The sequence below is a fragment of the Mus caroli genome, unplaced genomic scaffold (genome assembly GCF_978045245.1).
Source record: "Mus caroli unplaced genomic scaffold, Mus_caroli_1 scaffold_8, whole genome shotgun sequence".
In the NCBI taxonomy this organism is placed as follows: Eukaryota; Metazoa; Chordata; class Mammalia; order Rodentia; family Muridae; genus Mus; species Mus caroli.
Window position 1 is genome coordinate 32,116,867 of NW_028227263.1, and position 20,158 is coordinate 32,137,024.

The 20,158-nt window shown below is 43.5% G+C and overlaps 1 protein-coding gene across 1 annotated transcript in view; it reads right to left on the reverse strand.

Moving 5' to 3' along the window:
* Nucleotides 1-20,158, reverse strand: part of Spon1 (spondin 1) — a 280,392-nt gene that overhangs the window by 199,856 nt on the left and 60,378 nt on the right. The window contains exon 3 of the mRNA XM_021166919.3: nucleotides 2,349-2,482. Within this exon, the coding sequence (XP_021022578.1) occupies nucleotides 2,349-2,482 (134 nt within the window). The remainder of the gene's footprint in view (nucleotides 1-2,348; nucleotides 2,483-20,158) is intronic.

The window sequence follows — 20,158 nt, forward strand, 5'->3', positions numbered from 1 at the left end:
CACATTCGCATATGTTGACTGCGAATGTCAGTGCATAAACAAGGGATGCCTTTCTGGATTCCACCAGAAGATCAAATATCTCTGGTTTGTGGAAACAAGAAAGCAAAGCAAACCAAGAATGCCGGCCAGTCAAATGAGGGCTTTGAGAGCAGTGAGAGACCTGCCACAGGGTCCGTTGTTTTCTAGCTATGGTCACTAGAGCCCTGGGCTCTATGGAACAACCAGACTACAAAGAATCTGGATACTAGACTATGAATCCCGGAACCCAGTCTTCAAGCTGAGGGGCTAGATGGACTCAAAGATTCTTGTCTTATGTGACAAGAATCATGGGACTGTGACACCTCACCTCAACCCCAGTACTCAGGAGTTACTCGGTGACTGTCAGGTTCTCCACTCCTCATCACCTCCCCTATTCTCAATTTAGGACCAACTAGAAAAGCCAAAGGACCCTCCACCCCAACCACACTCCGTGCTTCACTTCCAGTCAGACTGCCACCAGCTTCCCCATAGCAATAAATTTTGCAACAGAGTGGACCTGAAGCCTTCCACTCCCTAAACACATACACACACACACACACACACACACACACACACACACACCCCTAACCCTGCCTTAGGCTTTTCTACTCCCCCTCCTGCCTTTCAAGATCTGCTGAAAGCTAGTCCTGGCAACCGACTCTCCTGCTCTGAAGCCAGATGCTGCATGGGATTGCACTCTCTGTTCTCAGCGCTATCTGGTTCTTTCCTCCAGTCCCACATTTCAACTAGCATGTGCTTAGTATGGTGGCTTATAGACGATAATTCATTTTTAAAATCTTACAGCTTAAGCCTTTAGATCACCCATGTAAGTAAGTGTTAAGTGGCAAACTTGTCAGAAAATGGGAGGAAAGATTGGCCAAGGAGGCCAGACATAGATGAGGCTGAATTTAACAATGGGCAGGTGTTTCTAGAAACCTCTGTGGGTTTTCTTTCCCATTGGCCAGTTACAGCTGAAGTCATGGGAGGCCCTGTTAGCAGCAGCTCTTGGAGGTGGTCTAGATCAATCACAGTGTGGATCTACAGTTAGCAAATGAAGCAAATATACAAAAAAGGCCTTGGGCATTTGGGACAGTTCCACAGCTGGGAAAATCAAAGCCCATGAAAAAACTCCTGCACATAAAAAAGACGGGCTTTCTCATCTTATGTGGCCCAGGATGGCCTGGGTCTCTCCATGTAGCTGAAGCTGACCTGGAACTTCTGATTTTCCTGGCTCTACTTTCTAAGTGCTGGGATTACAAGCATGTGCCACTATACTGAGCCAAAACGCAAGACTGCCTTGGATGCTTGGACAGGAGCCCTGCTACTGCTCTTGACAATTTTCTGTTTGAAATCCTAAAATTCTCGCCAACTGAAATTGGCCTTCAAATCTACCTCAAATAAGTGGTGCCACAAGAGAAAGAAAAAACAATCTGAAAAGGGGTATTTCCAGTAAGTTTGGACATGCTACTGAAATGATAAAACAGGTTTGCTTGGTTTTCATAGGACTTTGCAAAGCCTTCAACCATGCTAGTAATAATCGTCTTCTTCTTCACCTGTTTATATCTCAAAGACTATTGCTTTGTGCATCATAAGTTTGGAGATGCAGCTTTGAGACAACGCTGTCTTTTAGAGAAAATGATTCTGGGTGGCTAAACTACCTCCCACTCCTTCTCCCCCCACCCCACCCCCCACACATGTGGTAATCCACTCAGAAGCTGCTCAGGACGAGGCCTGGGAAGTGGCAGAGAAGAGCAATTAGATTTTATTTTGAGATATGGTCCCAGGTAGCCCAGGCCGGCCTCAAACCTATTCTGTAGCCAAAGATAACCTTGAGCATCCTCCTGTGTCTACCTCCAAGTGCTGGTGGCGCCAGTGTGTGCAGCTTATGGTGTATGCAGTGCTGGAGATCCAGCCTAAGGTCTGGTGTGGATAACACAAGCATCTATCAACTGAAAGGGAAGATAGGTTTGTAAAGAAGAGCCTGGGCAAATGGAGACATCAGGGCAACCAGAGCATGGTTTAAGGATGCTAATTAATGGGGGTTCTTAGGATCCTAAGGGAAAAAAAACAATCAAATTCCAAATGGGGAAGTCAGGCTTATATTCACCCGGTTGGATTATGTTTTTCTATGAATGCAGAGAGTAACTGAAAGACTCATCACACTGGATGAAGATAGAGACGCAGGACTCCTTATGCATTTAGAATGGAGAAGAAGGAAGATCCAATCAAGTAGTTGCCTGCTATCCCGGAAGCCACGCCTCTTCCTGCAGACACACAGGAAGTGTCTGATAACCACAGGGAGGTGGGTAAAAAAATCCTTGTTCACTTACTTCAGAATCACACAGCCTGTCCCTGTGGGTGGCGCTATCCAAAACACCTGGATCCGTGTCCTCCTCCGAGGGGTGCTTTCAGTGACGGCCACAGGACAGTTACTCATAAACTGGGTCTCTTCCTCATCTATGATCTGTGAAGAATAGAGGAAAATAAACATGTTAAAATGCAGCACCCTTGGGGTGGGGCTTTGCACACGACTCTGGGGACTCTGAATCGACTCTTTATTGATTGACCTGTCATTTCGCATTAACAACATTTGACCCACAGATCCCTGAATAATGCCTGGGACAGAGTTCCTGGCACAATATGATTATAAAGATCTGGGACATTTGTCTCTCGGCCCAGACATTGCACCTGCACTGACAGCTAAGTGATGATCTGGCTTTCTGTTCTACAACCACCTGTGCATGTCTTACTTCAGAGGTGGAGGAGAGGGGGAAGGAGGAGGAGGACTGGCAAGCACCGTGTGACTAAACCTGGTTGCTGAGCACAGTTTTAGAACTCGATTAAAATGTTTAAAAACACTTGTGATGAAAGCACAGCTGAACACAGAAGTCACCCAGATTCCTGACATACCAACTTGAGTAACTTCTACTTATGCCTTCAGTTTCATTGATAGTGTCCATATTTTCCTAAATTAATCATGGTGACTTTGAAGGAAACAACAAACTAGATAGTTAGCCACTCTCATTCCTCCAAACCATGTCACTCAGCCCTTCTGCCCCCTTGTGTAACCCTGTAGTAGAAGTATATTTATTATCTTTCTTTCTTTTTCTTTTCTTTTTTTTTTTTTTTTTTTTTTGTTGTTGTTTGTTTGTTTTTTGACACAGGATTTCTCTGTGTAGCCCTGGCTGTCCTGGAACTCACTCTGTAGACCAGGCTGGCTACAGAACTCAGAAATCTGCCTGCCTCTGCCTCTCAAGTGCTGGGATTAAAGGCATGCGCCACCACTGCCCAGCTTATCTTTATTTCATATTGACAGTTTCATGTTCTTATTTTAACTCTTAGTTAATTCTAATTCTTATCACCTTCTCTTATCCCCTTTCCTCTTCCATGGAAATTCTTCATTCCAACAAGTATCTCTAGGGCTTTAGGGCTTTCATGGTGTGTGTGTGTGTGTGTGTGTGTGTGTGTGTGTGTGTGTCCCCTCTGGTTTAATTAGAGTTGCTTGCATGAGCAGATATGGGAAGTTATTTACTGAAGCATGGGGAACTTATCAGGGGATTTCCCACTGTCTTAGTTAAGATTATCATTGCTAATGATACATCAGGACCAAACACAAGTTGGAGAGGAAAAGGTTTATTTATTTGGCTTGCATTTTTCCATCACTGAAGGAAGTCAGGGCAGGAACTCAAACAGGTCAGGAACCCAGAGACTCATGCAGAGGCCATAGAAAGGTGGCTGGCTCAGACTGCTTTCTTATAGGACCCAGAACCACCAGCCCAGGGATGGTACCACCTACAATGGGCTGGGCTCTTCCCCCATCGATTGCTAATTAAGAAAATGCCCTACTGAATTTTCTTTTTTTTCTTTTTCTTTTTTTTTTTTTTGAGTTAATTTTGTATCCAGCCACTTTGCTGGAGGTGTTTATCAGCTGTAGGAATTCTTGGTAGAATTTTTGGGGTCACTTATGTATACTACCATATCATCTGCAAGTAGCGACACTTTTACTTCTTCCTTTTCAATTTGTATCCCCTTGATCTCTTTTAGTTGTCTTACTGCTGTAGCTAAAACTTCAAGTACTATGTTGAATAGACAGGGAGAGAGTGGGCAGTCTTGTTCCTGATTTTAGTGGGATTACCTTAAGTTTCTCTCCATTTAATTTGATGTTAGCTATTGGTTTGCTGTATATTGCTTTTATTATGTTTAGGTATGTTCTTTGTATCCCTGATCAAAGAATTTTAACATAAAGGACTGTTAGATTTCATCAAAGGCTTTTTCTTCATCTACTGCTATGATCATGTGATTCTTTTTTTTTTCTTTCAGTTTGTTTATATGGTGGATTACTGTTGATGGATTTTTATATATTGAACCATCCCTGCATCCCTGGAATAAAGCCTACTTGATCACAGTGGATGATGTTTTGATGTGTTCCTGGATTTGATTTGTGAGCATTTTATTGAGTATTTTTACATCAATGTTCATAAGAGAAATTGGTCAGGCATCCTCCCAGGTGGGACTTGGGGAAGGAAAGAGAATGGTAAGCAGGCGATTAGAGAGGCTGCAAAGGAAGAACTGACAGGGGCTGCCAATGAAAACAAGGAAGAGGAGCTACTGTTGACATGCCGGGTCTGATGAGGAGAATCCTGGGTAGAAAGAGTTGGGTGAGCATTTTGTCTGGTCTAAAAGAAACTTGGGACATATGGATAACTGGGGTGTCTATTAGCATACCAAAGCACAGGCTGGCCTCCAGACACACTCTGTACTTGTGGGTCTCCCCAGTTCTTCTCATCTCACCCTCTCCACTAAATCTCTCCAGCCCAAGGGCTTCCCTTTCCCCAGCAGCTCATTCCTGCGCAACCCCTCCATTCCAGGCACACACACCACTCGCCCTTGGCCCTCTTTCATGTTCTCCTCTGTCTCCCTTTTCCCCATCTTGTGGGCACATTCAGCCTTCTGGTCATGTTTAATCTACTACTTCCTCTCTACTCTGGACTCTTCCAGATGCCTCTGCTCTGGAAGAATACAAGACGGATGTATTCTTCCTCATATCTACAATAAAAACCCTTTCTTTAACTATTAAAAAGGAAGAAAACACCCTACAGCCTGATCTTATGGAGGCATTTTCTCAACTGAGGCTCCCTCCTTTTGGATGGCTATAACTTGTGTCAAGTTGACATAAAATTACCCAGCACAACTAACCCCTTGTCATCCTGACACACAAACATATCAGTGGTAAGCCACAACCTTTCCTTTCTTGTTCATTCTCAAGATCACACATTTAATATTGACATCACAATAAAAATATTCCAACTTTTAAAAATTCTGTAGTCTTTAAAAATTCAAATACTTAAAAGTTCAAAGACTCTTTAAAACACCAAAACTCTCTTTAAAATTCCAAAGTCCTTGTAAAACTCCCACATCTCTTTAAAAGTTTAAAGTCACTCAACTGTGGGCTCCTGTAAAATCAAAAATATATTACATACTTTCTTACTTCAAAAAGGAAGAGCCAGGCCACAGTCACAAACTGAACAAAGTAAAACCAAACTCCCAACTGTGTAAATAACTGGACGTCCAATGTCTGGGATCCAGTCATGATCTTCTGGGCTCCTCTAAAAGGCTTGGGTCACTTCTCTGGCTCTGCCCCTCTGCAGTACAAACAACTTGTCTTTTGTGTGCTGGCTGGTTTTACTCCACTGCTACTGCTGTTCTTGGTGGTTGTCCCATGTACCAGCATCACCAAAATGCCAGAGTCTTCTGCTGCTTATACTGGCTGCACTTCCCTCTCCTGTGTTCTCTTCAGGGACACTAGCTCTGCCATACAGCGCCAAGCTTCAGCTGCTCTCCATGACTCCTTCATGCCTTCAAAACCAGTATCACATGTGCAACCTCTACACTACCAAGCTCAGCTCCCAGCAGGAGGTACAACCTTGGGCACCCTTGGAACACAGCTTCTGTGTTCTGACCCTGAGCACACACTTCCCAGAGGATGTCACCTCGGATGATGCCGGTGCCTTTGTAATCACAGCTGGTTCAGTTCTAGCCAACCAGAACCACCGATTCTTAACTTAAAATAGCAAACTGTCTTGATAGAGTCACTAAAGGATTTTCAAACTTCCCTCTGAAATTTCACAAGCGAGGCCCCCATCTTCTGCACTGCTTTCAATGTTCTTTTCTCCCAAGCTCCCACAGAACAGCCCATCAAAGTTTAAACACTCAATGATTCTCCATCCCAAAGTTCCAAAGTCCTTCCACAATCACCCCAAAATCATACGGGCAGATCTGACACGGCAATAACCCAAAATCCTGGTACTTGGTTACTATTGCTGTGATGATACACCGAGATTAAAAGCAAGTTGAGGAGGAAAGGGTTGATTTGACTTACACTTCTACGTCATAATCCATCACTGAAAAGAAGTCAGAACAGGAAACTCAAACAGGGCAGGAGCCTGGAGGCAGAAATTGATGCAGAGGCCATGTTGCTTACTGGTTTGCTTACCGTGGATTTGCTCAGCCTGCTTTCTTATAAAACCCGGGGCCACAAGCTGAAGAGAGGCCTCCCTACATTAGTGGGTCCTACCTCATTGACCACTAATTAAGAAAATATCCTGCAGGCTTGCCTGCATCCTGACCTTACAGAGGCACTTTTCTCAATTGAGGTTCCCTCCTCTCAGATGACTATAACTTGGGTCAAGTTGACATAAAATTAGGCAGCACAGTGACTAAAGAAGATATCACAATGCACAATTCTTTTTTATAAGTTTTTGGATAAAATCTTGTATTCCTCTATTTTATATTTATACATTTTATATTTTTATTTTTTAGAATTTTATATATGAGAGCTATATCATTTGCACTAGCCTTCCTCCCCCTTTGGCCCCTCCCATGTTTCCCCCCAACACCTTCTCAAATTTATTCTTTAATTAGTCACCAGTGACTCTGTCTAGGTGTGGGTTTTTTTTTTCTGTTTTGGGAGATTATTAATTATTGATTTGATCTCTTGAAGAGACACAGGTCTATTTCTTTTGATAAGAGTCTTGGACGATTATATCTTTTTAAGGAATTGGGCTGTTTCAGTCCAGGTTAGCAAATGTGTGGTTATTAGAGTCGCACATTATTTATTAAAAATATTTGTAACTCTAGGGTCTGTGCTGCTATCCATTCTCTAGTTTCTACTTCAGTAGTTGGTGTCTTTTCTTTTTCAGACTGATTGAAGACTGTTCAGCTCAGGAATCTTAAAACAAAAAACAAAACAAAAAAAAAGCCACCAGATTTGGGCCTTGTTATCTTTCTCTACTGATCCCATATTTTCAATTTCATTGATTTCTACTACTTTTAAAAAGTATTTGTATGTTGAGAATGTCCTAGATTTCATTTGCTATAATTTTTCTACTTTCTTAAGGTAAAAGCTCAGACCATTGTGTTTTAGATTTTTATTGAATAATACCATTCAATCTTGTAAATTACCCTCTGAAGCACTGTTTTTATAACATCACACATACTTTGGTAAACTGTATTTTCCTGTTCATTTATTTGAAGTATGTAAAAAGTTCTTCTTAGAAATGGGCTATTTACCCTCCAAGTGTTTTGGAATTTTCAAACTTGCTGTTACTGGCTTCCTGTTTAATTCTGGTGCAGACTGAAAATGGGCATTGTGTGATGTCTGTTCTTTTAGATTAGTGAAGGCTTGTTTTAGGGCTCAGGATGTGCTCTAGCTTGGCAAACACACCACATAAATCTAAGAATGTGAAAAGTACTGTTTACAAGTGAGGTGGTCGATGCTGCCAGTTAGCAGGCGAGTGATGGTACTGTTGTCTTCAACTAAGTTCTCAATACTCCTCCCCCAGCTTCCTGGGTCTGCCCACGCCTGTTAGAGGTGTGCTGAGGTCTCCAGCTTGGCTTTTTCTGGAGATTTTAGCCTTGAATGTTTTTGATGCTCTTTGTTCAAATACATAGATTGCTGTCTCTTCTTCAAGAACTAATTTATTTAAGTCTGCATAATGCTCCTTTTTCTCATAATGGCCACTCCTGCTCTGACGTTGTCTGTGATTAAAAGTCTCTTAGCGAGTCACTCTCTGCCCTCTTTTGATTAACGCTAGCATGGTACATCTGTTTCTGACAATCTGTCTTTTAATTGGTGCATTTAGATCACTGAAATTCAAGGTGATTAGTGGATTTATATTTATTATATTTATTACTCCTTTCTATGAGTTATCTTTGTTGCTTCCTGCCCACTTTCGTCCTTCACTCTTTTTCTCCCCTTGTGACTCTACACTCTGTAGACCAAGTAGTCCTTGAACTCACCGAGATCTGCCTGCCTCTGCACCTTCAGTGCTGGGATTCAAAGTATATATTACCATACCCAGCCAATACTGAATATTTTTTATTCCATTTCCTTTCATAGCTGAACAATTTTAAATTTTTTTAAAATCTGTTTGGGGGCTGGAAAGATAGATTAGTTGGTAAGCACATTAAAAAAAAATAAAGATTAGGACCTCAGTTCAGATCCCTAGCACCCACATAAACTTTTGGTGTAGTGACACACTGTTACCTTAGCTTGGGGAGTACAGAGATAGGTGGATACTGGAGCTGGCCAACTAGTCTATCTGCAATAGAGAACTCAAGCAAAACTATAAGGTTCTATGATTTGCTGAAGAATGATACCCCAGACTCACATAGCATGTAAATGCAGTGTTTTATTCTGCAGAAGTCCAGCATGCTGGGGTCTCCCCATTTCCAAGATAGAGAGACAACCAAAGGAGCTCAAAGGGTAGATTTAAAGCTGGTTAGGGGATTGTGGGGTAGGTGGCCTCTCTCTTACTCCATCTCTACCTACGAGCATTCCATTATTGGGGCATGGAGACTGGAAATTGTTACTGAGGAAGTCTGGGGTAGATCTGGAAACTTGATGACCCATTGTCCTTGCTTCAGGCTAGGTGGCTGGGTACTTTCTAGTTTTTGACTAGCTGCCTGAAGCCTGGGTGTTGTTGTTGTTGTTGTTGTTGCTGTTGTTAACTGACTTGGCTGGACTTGCCCAGTTCTTGGAAACAAAGAGTTAGGCCTAGTCTCCTTAACTGCCAATTTGAAGCCTGCCATGGAGTCAGCCTGACTCACTCCTCTCATTGGGAGGAACAGAGAATGGCAGATTCCTGCTGACCACTGTCCTTCCCATGTGTGCTTGCCTGGGCACTTGCTCCTGCCCTCCCCCACCCCTACCTCACACATGCAAAAACCACATACACCAAAAATAAAAAGAGACAAAAAGCCTGTTTTTAATGGGTAGCCTACAATTTGTGGCATACATTTAGAGTAAATAAAATTCCACTTTCAAATTACAGCAGACTGCTTCACAGTACTGTAAATACCTTAGGATAACAAAGGCAACAGATCCTTTCCTCTCATTCTTTATGTCGTCATTGTTGTTCATTTCCCTTAAACAGAAGCTTGCATATGAGCGCATGCACACACACACACACACACACACACACACACACACACAGTACACTGCTGATTTTGTTCTGAACAAGTTGTCACCTGTTAGATCAATTAAGAAAAAGAGGGTGTTTTTTTTTGTCTTCACATTCCTTTTCTGATGTTCTTCTGAGCTATATCATTTGTCTTCTCTCTGAACACCTTCTAAAAACCATTTTTAGAAATTCAGTTCTAACTAGAAACAAATCCTCTCAGTTTTTATTTGTCTGAGAAAGCCTTTATGTCTTCACTTTTTAAAGAATAATTTTGCAGGGTACAGAATTCTCAGTTTGGAGTTCTGTTTTTTTTTTTTTCTTTCTTTCTTTCCCTGAATATTTAAATCAAGTTAAATCCTTTCATTCTTTCTTTATTTTCTACTTTTCTGTGGTTTGTTGGTATTTTCTTTTTCTTCGTGTGTATTTGTTTTTAAAACTGGGTTGACTTAGATAGCCCAGGCTGACTTAAGGCTCCCGGTCTCTGCTTCCTAGGTCTGGGATGTGGTACCCAACTTTCAGCTGTAACTTCCACTTTCCTCCTCCCCAGACTCTCACACACATTTTGTACCCTTTGTGCTCACCCCACAATTCTTAGATACTGTGTTCTACCTTATTCCTTTCTCTCTGTTTTTTTTTTCCTTCCTCACTTTCCCAAAGATGCATCTTTACCTCAGAGATTCCTTCCCCAGCTGTGCTTTCTGCTACAAGTCCACAGACAGCATTCTTCACCATTCTTCACCTCTGTTATGCTGTTTTTGATGGGGAGCATTGTCCATCATTCTTGGGCCTGGATCTCCATTTCCTTCCCACCTGTTCTCACCTGTGGCGCGCTTAGCATTTTAATTGCATTGTTTTAAAATTCCTACTATAATCCCAAACTTCCAGCTTTATCTGACTCTACCCTGATTCTGAACCTTTTTCTTTTTAAATCCTTTAATGGGCCTTAACCTTTCCTGTTGGAAAGCAGATGTGATAGATAAGGTCAACTCAACTGCCAAACATAGGGCTTTTTATGGGATCTGGGAGGAGAGGAAGTGGTCTCCAGTCCTGTAGTTGGGTCTCCATCCTTTGGTGAGAGTGACCCTGGATTAGGAAGGTCATCTGAACATCGCATTTTCCACTCTTGGCTGGATTAGGGGCTTAGAGCTAGGTATTTCCCTTGCCTAGGGTTGGCATATCTCCTTCTACTAACAGGCATGATTAAGAGAAGAATGCTTGGCTATCACAAAATACTGGACACATGAGAGATTTCCCTTCATTTTCCATTGTTGAGAGCTTGGTAGATCTTCTGGCATTAAACTCACAAAACATTCTGGGACCTCCCCATGTCTGGGTCTCTCTGGTGCTTTTAGCTCTTGGAAGGATGCCCAGGGAACCCCACCCCCCACCCACCCACATAATTCATCTGCCTCGGGGCAGGTTTTCCTGCCCTGGCCAGGGTTGCCATGGAAGGCTTTGCTTTGCTAAGTGGTGATTCTCTTTATTTGCTTGACTGCCTCTTTGATATTAGGGACAGCAAGTGGCTCTTTCTCTTGCTCCTCTCAGGTCCTAATAGTAAACCAGCACAGACCAGCCCTAATAAGCAGTGTGCTGTGTTTCTCACAAATCCGGAGGCTAGGAGCCAATGCCAAAGTCTGTTCTTCACAGAGGGCCTCATTGCACCACACCCTTCCACAGTGGGAGACAGATAGGCCCCTCAGACCCCTTGTAAAGGGCCTGAATCAATTACTGATCAATCAATTACATAATCTAATAGTGTCCAAAGTCTATTTCTAATAGAGACAAGTACTAGCATGTGGACTTTCAGGGGTTGCAGCCACTCACATGCTCGGGTTCCCTTTGTTGACTTATTTTTCTGCAGTTCCTCAAAAGACTTGGTTTTGTTTGTTTGTTTCCTGTTCATTCAGAATGGACAATGTGCCATCTTTCAGCTCCTTACAGGCCAAACCAGCAACCAGAGTCACCTAGTTTTAATGGCACTTTTTCTCACACACACCCCCCGCCCTCTTCATGCAGAGTGAATGTGTAATTTATTATCCAAATCAGATTAAAGGGTCCTTTTTTCGGTGCCGGGGATCCAATCCAGGCTATTCCAAATGCTCAGCAAGCATCCTACCACTGAACCACAGCCCTTCCTTCCCAAAGAGCCAACAAACAAAACTAAGACTTTGTTAGCCAGTGAGGGTAATCTTAACACGTACCAGGCTTCCCCAAATTCACTTGGTTATGGCCTTTCTAGTCTGCCCCCCTAACCTTCACCCCCATCCCCACTTTGTATTACAATATATTCTGACATCTAGAAAGTCTCACAAGTCTTTCTTCCTCCATCATCTTTATCAGCTTGTTAGATTCTTGTGTTTTTATTCTCAAAAGGTTTATGCAAGACCTTTGTTGTCGTGGCTGCTGTATCTTTTTAGTTTGATTTAAAAAAAAAAAGTCTTTGTGCTGTTTCATAGAGCTTTGGGATCTGGTCAGCGGAGTCCAACCTTATTGTCTCCCAACCCCAGCTCCACCCCACCACTGCCGCAGACGTGTTAATGAGATGGGACGCAAAGGTCCTATCTCATTCCCAGTCACAGCAGAGGTTTAAATCTTCCTCCAGCCCTCCTCTCTTCTCTCCCACTTGTACCCTCTCACTTGGCCAAAGCGAACAGCCCAGCATTATCAGAACAGGCCCTTTCTCTCCCGCCACCACCACCTGGCTCTCCTCTGTGTTGACAGAGACACAATCCTTCTCTCTCCCATCTGCTTTGTTTCCTGACTCCAACACTTGTCCCTTTTCTCTAGTCTAGATTCAACCTTCTCTGCAAACAAAACCTTTCCCTGAAGCTCTTAAGCACATTCCACTCTTTCCCATTTAAAAGACCCTCTCTTAGCCTCCCCGTACCCCATAACGATCTGATCTTCCCTTTCTCCTTTCCATCATAGCCAAATCTTGACCAAACTTACTGCCTTCACCTCCTCCACATTCTTAAACCCAGTTCTGTGTATTTTCAGTGCATACTATCAAAATGTCTCTGGCTAAACCCTCTGCAATGCTCAATCTATTTGGTCCTGGTCCTTACCAATCTCCCACCCCACCCCGCACTGAGGCTTATCTCCCTCTTGGTCTCCTCCTAGGCCCATCCTGGCTTTCCCCACCCATTCTTTCTCTACTTTCTCTGCCCACTTGCCCTCCTCTGCTGGCTTTCAATAGCTCCAGGCTCACAGTTAAACCCTCTCCCATATGCCTTTGTTCTGTCTCTGCAGGTGTCTCATTCAGCTCAGGGCTTTAATTACTGCCTCTGTGGAGGGATTCCTGAGTTGACACATTTCAGGTCTTGGTGGTCTCTCTGAGCTCTAGGTTCAACCTTCCACCCTTAGTTCCCTTTACTTTGGGATTAAACACACACACACACACATACCTCAAAGCCACCTTGTTAATAACTGATCTAATCATGTTTCTCTGACTTTGGTCCTACCCCAATCATACAGTTCAGAAACAATAGATGCCATTCTTGGATCTGCCATTGTCCTCACCCCCACCCCCCTCACCCCAAAAAAGACTATTTTTATCTCAGCACTTGGGATTCTCCAACCACTTTAACTATTACCCAGGCTAAGTTGGACTGATATAAACCCACTCTCTCCCCTTGCTCTGATTTTTCCATAGGAAAAGTCAGAGGAACCTTTTAAAAACATGCAGCAAAATTTGAAGTCCTCTTCCTAAAATCACCCCCACAGCTTCCAGAATCACGACCGCCATCTTTAGCAGTTTGATGCTGCTCCCCTACCCGAGCCTCACTCGGCTCCATCTCTCTACCCCTGTTCTTCTCGGCATCTCTGCTTGTGGGCTTCCTCCTGCTAAAGCCTGATCAATGCCTACTTCCCGAGCCTTTTAAAAATCCATGTTTCCTCAGCACTTAGCATGGTGCCTGGCACACATCAAACATGTCATTAAGAATGATGTGTGCGGCCGCCTCAGGGTCAGTGGGAAACTGGTTCCAGCACTGTGTAGAACTGCACAGTATTTACATATAATATATGCAGATCATTCCTTATAATTTTATCGTCTCTAGATTGCCTGCAATATCTATAGAATGGAAGTAGTTATTACAGCCTACTGTTTAGAAAATAGTAATAGTTATGCATATGTTTTAATATTTTATTAAAAAATGTTTCCGACCCTCAGTTGGTGTGGACATGGAGGGTCATATGAATTTGCCCTTCCTTTGGTTGTGAGACTCCTGTATCTCTGGCTTGGCTACAGTCTCTGCCTGGGTCCCTTTCATTGCAGTCCATGGACTTTGGACTTTGCATGTTGCTTTCTTAGATACTGTTAATGGCCTTGACAATAGTCACAGCTAGCATTTTTTAGTGCTTCCTTCTGGCAAGAGACTTTACATGTATTGTTGCCAATCCCCCTGAGATATCGAAGAAGAAAAACTATTGGGGAAACTGCTACAATGTTCCAGTCCCAGAGTGGCAGAGCCTGGGGTGGAGCTCAGGGCTCCTTGGCTGGAATGCCCATTCTCTCCTCTATGCTGCCACCCTCCTGTGGCATCATCCTTCAAATGTCACACAGACGTTTCTATCTAGTCAGGCTTTGTCCCACAGAACCACATGCACCAGAGGAGCTCACAACTAAACATCCTGCTCTGAAACACCAAGGACTTCATTGCAATAAGCAGCCTCTTGCTTTACATTTTCCTAAACGGGGCTCAGGGTCCCCTGTGAAGTTTTGTGGATGTCTAAACAAGTTTCTTGGATTTGCACAAATGAGACTCCATTTGCTCATTTGTCATAAAGAACTTCTGAAGGTGCTTTGAGCCCCAAGTCTGGCTGACCACATGGGAAAGGTCAAAGGCATCAAATATTGAATTATAATCTACTGTACTACGGGTGTTTAACATGGTCATATTGTTCCCTTGACAAGAAACTCAATGTGTTCTGGTCTGGATGCTTACCCAAAAGCTATCTGAACCCAAGGCCTAGTTTGGTGCAGTTGGACTTTGACAAACACTAGGTGAGGAGAAGGCTAAGGCCCCTGGCCCAGAACTCAAACAACAAAGAATGTTTTCCAAGCTATGGAAGCCACCTCAGGTAAATATGGCTGTTTATCCTCAATCTCAGAGGCCAGATGGTAATTAAGCACTGAACAGAAGGAGTTGTTCCTTGGATTCAGAGAACTCCCAACAGCGCTTTGCTCCTCAGAAAATACCAGCTTCTTCCAAAACAGCCTTGGATCTGCATGAGCCCGCTCGTCTTTCCACAACCCTAACTGACTTCACACTTCAGCCCTGTCCCTACTGGACCTGGAAAGTCTCCCATGTTAGCCACCATCTAAACAATAGCCGTTCATTTCAGTCTAGGTTTCTTTCCCCAACACTGAAGAGGAAAAAAATTAAAACAGATTATGGTGGGAAGTTGAATATAATTATTTATGGTTTACTTTTATTTTCTGTGCATTGGTGTTTTGCCTGCATGTATGTCTGTGTTAGGGTCCTGTTAGGGTACTGTGTCTAGAACTAGAGTTACAAACAGGTATGAGCTGTCATGTGGGTGCTGGGAATTGAACTTGGGTCCTGTGTGGATGAGGAGTTAGTGCTCTTAACCACTGAGTCATCTCTCTAACCCCTAAGTAAATATTTTTTAAGGGTATCACTAAAACATGCTAAAGCTTACATTTCTGTTTTATATGCAGATCAAATCAAAGCCTTTCAGATTACCTATGTGTTTAAAGTCATTCTGAGAAAGCTTTGCTAGTAAAATGGCTGCTTGATTCCTGATTAAAGACACAGAGATCTCATTCTGTGACCAGTCTCCAGTCAGCTAGGTGAAGCAGACACTCACCAAAGTCTGTGTGTGTATACGTCTGACATCCATAACGCTTGCTATTGTCAAAGTAACTGGCTGAGTATCTGGCTCCGAATAGCTCTTTCAAGTATGAAGGGTATTCTGTCATTATCTTTTCAATGACAGTCACTGAACTTGGGCATTGAGTCTCCATGCCACATCTCCATCCCAGGATATTCTATGCCACCTTATCAGCATGACTCTCCAGGCTTTCAAAGCTTTCTGCTGATCAGAGCTCTAGTCTTGATCGTAAACCATGTCCTCCTGAAATGTAAAACATCATCTACTTTTAGGCTTAGAATGTCTATTCCTCCCTCATCCCATTTATCTCTTTCCAGACTTGTTTCCTTAAGCCTAACCCCCTCCCCGCCCCTTCTCAACTCTGATCTGCATTCTCTGTTCTGACTTATCACACCACCATCCTCATCCAGCAAACAGCCTTGAGAGATGCTTGGCATAGGAGCCCAATGAAGTCACAAATGTTCTAACAGTAGGCCATGCAACAGTGTCCATAGGTGACTACTATTCAAATGTCCCTCTTGGTGACATAATAAACACCTTCAACAGGGAAGCAGAGCTCCCAACATATAGGTGAGGGAAAGCAGTCATTCCCAGGAGATAACTGGGGGGTGTGGGGTGTAGGTGTCAGGTAATTGAGCATGAACTGTCTCCACAGCAGGAAACTGGTCCCAGGAATGTGGTCTTGGGGCAGAGTTGAAGTTTAGACAAGCTGACTTTGTGACCAAGAATAGCTTCTGCTGCAGGGAACATGAAATGTGATTAAGAGGATGACTCGGGAGCCCAGTGATCAGTGCCTGGGCATCACAATGCTGGGGGCCTGTCGGGGACAATGGTGTAATAATCCCCAAATGGTGAGAATGGTTGCTTAAGCAGACAGTCATTCCTTGAGTCTTTATTGGTCTGGGTTGCAAGTGAGCTGAGTCACTAGGCATGAGGACAGGGCAGTGGAATTTCTAAATGTGAATTGCTGAGTCTGGTAGTATAGGGGACACTGAGAGCCACAGACAGGGGTTGGAAGTGAGGCAAGATGCACCACGCCACCCACCTCCAACATTTCATCTTTGGGGAAGGGAGGGGTGGGTAGGGCAGAAGCTACAACTGTCAGTGGTTTCTGAGTCAGGTGGGGTTGGATCCAAACACAGCTCTGCCATTTTCTAGGTGAATGACTTGGGACAAGCCTCTAGAATGCTCTTTAGTATTCCAGCAAAATGCAAATGATAATAATAATAATAATAAGGCTTCAGTCTACTGTAATTCCCTTTTCATGGCAAGCACCCCTGTCCTAACCAGGCATGCTCCAAATCTCTGAGAACAGGAATTCTCTCAATACCAGGAATTGACTAACCCAGGAGACATCCTACATAGACAGGAATGACCCTTGTTATTACTGCGCTAGCAGCAACAGTTCATTACAGAAAAATCCAAAGGCAGAGACAGACAGACAGACAGACAGACAGACAGACAGACAGACAGACAGACAGAGATACTACTTGTTATTGTATTGCAATACAGCAGTTTTTGATGCTTGTGTATATCTTTTCATACACATATACATGTACAGTATGTATTTGCTTCATATATGTATATATATTCATATACACACTTCTAGATGCAGGATTTTATTGTACTTCCTATCTCATAATCAACCTTTCAGATATCTTGCTCCATTCTGCAGTATATCATAACCATCTTTCTTTTCCATTCAATATATAATCTCAGTAAAATTGTTCTTGGCTGAAACATAGTCCACTTTATTCATTTAACTAACAAAAATTAAAGTGTTGAGCATATGTTGTTTACAATTGGAGACTACTGTGATTATCCTTAGTGCCTACATTTTATATCTTTAGTTTTTCTGAAATTAATGTAAGATTAAACAGAATTAATTGTTGTTGAGTCTTCCTAGGATCAAATTTTTAACTACAATAAAATCTGAAAAAATCCAGAGAAAATAATGCCACCCATTAGATTGCCTATTACTATCATTTGAGCCCTTGCAGGGTTTATCTTTGTTTTTATTTTATCTGTGTGTTTTCCTGCATGTATGTCTTTGTACCACATATGTGAGCTTCCCTCAGACATCAGTCGAGAATAGCAGGTCTCCCGGCAGTAAGAAGGTTGTCACCCACTTTGCGGGTGCCGGGAACTGAACTCAGGCGCTCTTCAAGAGTAGCCAGGGCTCCTAACTCCCCAGCCATCTCCCCAGCCCTCCCCGGGGAGTTGTTATTGCTTGTTTGTTTTGTTATTTTCATTTGAAAATCACTGAAGGAAAGATAGATACTTCTGTCTTTTAAGAAAGGGCTTTCAAGGTAGATTTCTTAATATTAAAGATCTGGCTTATATTGTTCCAAAAAGCAAGCTTTTTATTGGAAAAGTTTACAAAGACCGAAAAGTAAAGGAGGCATAACGCCAACTGTTTCAAATGCTTGGTTTGTTTCCTTGTAGCCTTTCCATCTGTACTGGGAAATTTGTAACAAGCTGTGTTTGCTTTGTATGTGCGCTAAGAACCTCAACACTTTTGCAAGCTCTTCCAAACCCACCAGAAACAGGATGAAGGGCTGTGCAGCTGGCTTTGGAGGGGCAGCCCCTCCTTTTCTGTTCTTTCTGTGTTGTTGTTGTTGTTGTTGTTTGGTTTTCTGACACAGGGTCTCTGCATGTGGCCCAGGATTCTCTCAAACATACTATGTAGCTCAAACTGACCTCAAACTCAAGATCCTCCTACCTCCCCGCCTGAATGCTTGCCTGACACGTGTGCACCACCCCACCTGGCAGAACTGGGTCCCATGGCTGGGCCATGAAGATTCAGACCCTATCTCCTCAATAATGTTACCAGAATTCTACCCTTTCACTAGGGCCTCTGCGAACAGATTCTTATCTTTGTTTTATTCATCTCTCCTACTTTTTTACTGCTTCATTTTATCAGCCCTAGGGGTATTCTCTTGCTTCTAGACCCAAGAAGCACTCAGGAATATGGCAGGAGGTGACTGAGCCACAAACAGGGTCTGTGGCCCCTCTGGAATCCCTCTCTGGGCACACAACCTCCAAATCTACCAACAGTTCATTCCCAGAGCCACCAGATCACGTTCCCATTAACAGCAGACTAAATCAGTCCTTATGCTGTGTGGGTTGCTGTACACAGGGAGCCAACATAGCAGGCCAGCCTTGGGAGCAGGGCTGGACCAAGAAGTGTGGGTGCACTGGGCTGACTAGTAACTTGGCCTCCTTTCAGAGTGATGCTCTCTAAATATTTGCCCAACATCTACTTGGAGGAAGAGGCTGACGCTGCGTGGGAGAAGGAATCTAGAAAGACTGTCGGCTCAGCAATACTCCTCCTTATGCCCCTAAGCACAAGCCCGGCCCTGACCCATCCACCACACCTCAGAGGCCTAGAGGCAGAGCCTGCACCAATTCTTGACAGTCAAGTGGGATTGGGGATGCTTCTGCCAACAGACAGTGCTGTAGGGGAAGGGGTCTGGCCGGGCCCAGCAGTCTTGCTCACACTCAGTATATCTTTTCCAGACTGAGTGGTTCTCTTTTCTGTAGAATGGGTGGTAATGACAGTATCCCCTTCAGCGGGCTGGAAGGGTTTTAATGAGTCAATCAACAATGGCACTAAGAGGTCCCTGGCACAAAGCTCTCACCGCGTGTGTTAGAATCACTGTGTATTATTATCATAAATACTATCATTATCATTCTCCTGTCATGTTAGCTGTCAACAATTCTGAGAAAGGCCACTTCCTCTATCTCAGTACATTTCCAGCCATGTTCTGCTCCTTGCAGCCTGGTATGCAGGGCACCATGCCAGCTGGCCCACCCCTAAGTCCAGTGCAGCTGGGGAGCTTGGAGCACAGTGGACAGCTCCTTAGGATCTAGGGCAGGTGTGTGCATGTATGCATGCCAGGACTATGCCAATCACCTCTGATTGTTCTTTTCATTTTAGATTTATGTATTTATGTTGTGTACACGAGTGTTTTGCCTGTGTGTATATGTTGCCCATGGAAACCGAAAAGGGTATTGGATGAGCAGCCCTGTGGGTTCTGAGAATCAAACACAGGTCCCCTGGAAGAGTAATCAGTGATATTTTTAACCACTGACTTATCTCTCCAGCTAGTAAATTCTGGAACCGAGAGCAGGATTCCCCCTTACAGACGGGTGAAATATGCCACTTGGTTTCCTAAGAGAAGCCTGGGGTCACGGAGGGAGAACTCAAGAGTTGGTGATTACACTGACTGCTCCTCCAGAGGTCATGAGTTCAATTCCCAGCAACCACATGGTGACTCACAGCCATCTGTAATTGGATCCAATGCCTTCTTCACATAAAATAAATAAATAAATCTTTTTTTAAAAAAGGGGGGGGGGGCTGGAGAGATGGCTCAGGTGATTTGCAGATCTGGTTCAGGCTTCTGTTTGGGTCACTTAGTGACCTTGATAAAGTCACCTGCCTCTCCATCCTTCCATCCAGATCTGTCTGTGCCGTGTTTATTTAAGAAGATGCCTGCCTGGCTGCCTGGAGTACTGAGTTACCTCCCACGATGAAGCTCGGTCAGCACCCTCTGGGCCTGATACCTGGCAAAGGATTGATGTTCATGTACTTGGAAGAGCCTCTACTATACATGCCCAAAAAATGTAGCGATAGCATCTAGTGTTTAGTCGGACATACCTCTCATTTCTTTCAGCACTTCATATTTATTTCATATAATTATCTCAGTGATCATGTGAAGTGGGAATAGTTCCCTCTTTATGGATTCAGAAGCTGGGGCTAGCAAGCAGGGAACCTGAGCTCACATCACACAAAACTGGATAGCTGGGCCCACCTCATTCAC